A 2999-nucleotide genomic window follows, 5' to 3' on the forward strand; every position below is an offset into this window, starting at 1 on the left:
ACGTGTTACAGGCTACCACCCATCACCTCTGCACTCAGCTACCCATTAGAGACGCTCCTCTAATGGATATTACCAGCCGCGGCGACGTGGACGCGTGCAGTAGGATTTCGCGGCCGCGTCCGAGAGGCGGCACACCTGCAAAATCCAATTCTGTGGCTTTGAATGTTTGAGTCGACCACACCCATCACCTCTCGATCTCCCACTTGCGCCACGTTCGATCTCCATGTCTGAATCTACCTCAGCGCCACGCGAACCCGCGGAGCGTCCTAGGCCGCCTCCGAATCGTCGCAGAGACAAGCCGCAACGGTCGTGCACGATGTGTAGACGAAGAAAGTACCAGGCCTACTCTTGCCATCATTTAGGCTTTTCCCTGACAAACAGTTGATAGGCTTCGATGCGATCGAGTCTTGCCAGCTTGCGGCGCTTGTTCGAGCCGTGGATTGTCTCTCTCTTGCACTTACGTCACCACATCCGAACCCCACAGCACAAGCAACATACCCGGATCACACAGTGCACGCCCCCCTATTAATGAACGCATCAATCAACTCGAGAGCCTTGTTCATTCGCTCATGACCTCTCTCGATGTTGCACAGCAGGTGAATGTCAGCCCGCCCCTACAGAACTCAGTATTGGACCCGGATGACCCAGACTATTTGCCCGACAACTTTGGTCATCTCAACCTTGACAGTGATGGGCCACAGTATGTTGGTGGAGACCATTGGACATCAATTCTAGATGGGGTAAGTGCTTTTTTATATTATTTCATATTTGGGCTCAATGAAACTGATTACGCTCTCAAACAAAAGATTGCTGAGCTCAAGGACCATTTAAATTATGCCAGTTCATCATCCACACAAGGCCGTCATCAAGCGGATGAAGTTGAGAGTGATGGTCCGGAGCTTTTGTACGGACTCAACAATTACGCCAACAAAGAAACTATTCTTGCCGCCATTCCTCCCAAAGCTGTGGCTGACGACTGCGTCGCCAATTACATTCATGTTGCGGATGTAGCAAGTAACATCATGCATTTCCCCACTTTCCTCAAAGAATATGAGCGTTTCTGGGAGGACCCTGAAGCTGTCCCTATCATGTGGATTGGCCTTCTCTTCGCAGTTATCGCCTACAGCATGCAATTTCGCCAACGCGATGCCCCCTTCCTCCCATCTTATACTGACCATTATGCTCTACTGGACATGTACAGAGAAAAGACAGTCCAATGTCTGGTTCTAGGGAAGTATACAAATCCGACGCCTTTCACTATCGAGACACTGCTTCTGTATTTCTCTCTAGAGCGCCTCCGATCAACGGATATGAAACCAGGGAATTGGGTACTCGCAGGGGTCATTGTCCGCATAGCAATGCAGATGGGTTATCATCGAGATCCATCATTAACTTCCCAGATCACGCCATTCCAGGCCGAGATGAGGCGTCGACAATGGGCGATCATCCGCCATATGGATATGACCAGCTCTGCCGAAGTTGGACTTCCAAAAATGATCAACGAAGCCATTTGCGATACTGCGGAACCGAGAAACCTGGTTGACAGCGATTTTGACGAGGATGCGGTGGAGCTACCGCAGCCACGTCCAAACACCGAACTGACACCAGTACTCTTTCTTGTTGCCAGAAACAAGATGTTTTCCGTCTTCGGTGCCATCACTGATCTGACTGCATCCGCCCGTCGGTATACCTACAAAGACGTCATGCAGTTGGACAGGACGTTGCGCGAAGCCCGCTTGTCCTTGCCGTCTGGTCTGCAACTACGGCCGATATTAAATTCCCTCGACGAGCCATCCATCACCGTCTTGCGACGCATTTCCCTTGACATTACTTTCAACAAAGCGCTTTGCATCCTCCACCGTAAATACATGGTCGCGGCACGATCTAACGAAGCGTATTCGTATTCCCGCAAATCGTGTATCCAAGGGGCTTTCCGAATATTGCAACTTCAGGTTACCCTCAATCAAGAGTCGAAACCAGAAGGCAAGCTGCATCGACATAGGAGGAAGCTTGCGGCCCTTTTCGGATATGATTTCCTTCAAGCAATAACTATACTGTGTTTTGAGTTGTACTGGAGACAGGAAGAAGCCCAAAGAACACCAAGTGATGCAGAAGAGAGAGAAAAGATCATTCATGTACTTCAGCAATCGTACCAAATTTGGATGGAGTCAACGAAGACATCTCGCGAAGCACAGAAGGCCGTTGAGGTTATTGACATCATTCTGGCTAAGGCTGATAAGACCCATCAAGCCGTTGGCGGGGCGATTAATGGTGTACATGACAAGCCAGCAACCTCTGATGGTAAGTTCATGTATTGCATATAGTCTTGTTTTTATACTAACTATAATCAGACACTCAACCCGACGCCGCCTGTCAAAATACGCAAAACTCGGCACTGGATCCCGCTGGCTTCACACCAGATTACGACTTTCTGAACCATCGAGACTATTCCTTTATGAGTGTTCCAGGAGCAGACAATTCTTTTGAATTCGCCACCGACATTGACTTGGTAAGCCTCTTCCAGTTTTTGAACAATTCAGTCGTGTTGCTAACGCCGTCAATTTACTCACAGGACAATTGGGGAAGCCAGCCCGGCGAACAGTTTTTCAGCGACTTGTTTGGTCTTCAGCTGCCTTTCGATGACCCTTCTGGTTCTATGGACTTGACAGAGGACGGATGATCGCTTACTAACTTTTCTGTTGCACAACTATAAAATGGTTCTTCACCGCGTAGCAAAAAAACAAAATTCACTGAGTCGGTTCTGTTCCATGCTATGCTGAAATCTTGAAATTCATCGTTCCGGAGCATGATCAAACATGCAATTGGCCAAGGCAAAATGCACATTATATATACAAAAAAGTGAACTAAGTTTAGTACATACGGCCACAGGTCACAGAGAACAAGGCATCCCGTCCGCTCTGCCAAATTTAAGCTGTGAACCGGCTGATTAGTAGTTAGGTGGGTGACCACTAGCGAATCCCAGCTGTTGTATGTTTTTT

At 48.5% G+C, this 2999-nt stretch overlaps 1 protein-coding gene across 1 annotated transcript; it reads left to right on the forward strand.

The window, feature by feature from the left end:
* On the forward strand, positions 1 to 2760 carry K452DRAFT_251529 (uncharacterized protein). The gene is made up of 5 exons (XM_033538218.1): positions 1 to 333; positions 389 to 740; positions 807 to 2301; positions 2352 to 2509; positions 2573 to 2760. Exons 1-5 carry the CDS (start codon positions 224 to 226, stop codon positions 2678 to 2680), a joined length of 2223 nt encoding a protein of 740 aa, XP_033396517.1. The 5' UTR covers positions 1 to 223; the 3' UTR covers positions 2681 to 2760.
* The last annotated feature ends 239 nt before the right edge of the window (positions 2761 to 2999 follow it).

The sequence above is a fragment of the Aplosporella prunicola genome (assembly GCF_010093885.1).
Source record: "Aplosporella prunicola CBS 121167 unplaced genomic scaffold K452scaffold_15, whole genome shotgun sequence".
In the NCBI taxonomy this organism is placed as follows: Eukaryota; Fungi; Ascomycota; class Dothideomycetes; order Botryosphaeriales; family Aplosporellaceae; genus Aplosporella; species Aplosporella prunicola.

Bases quoted from the DNA above. Each gene is read 5' to 3' on its own strand.
- K452DRAFT_251529 (XM_033538218.1), top strand. From the start codon at position 224: ATGTCTGAATCTACCTCAGCGCCACGCGAACCCGCGGAGCGTCCTAGG. The intron at 2,302-2,351 runs GTAAGTTCATGT...AACTATAATCAG, and splicing joins CAAGCCAGCAACCTCTGATG to ACACTCAACCCGACGCCGCC. The intron at 2,510-2,572 runs GTAAGCCTCTTC...ATTTACTCACAG, and splicing joins TCGCCACCGACATTGACTTG to GACAATTGGGGAAGCCAGCC.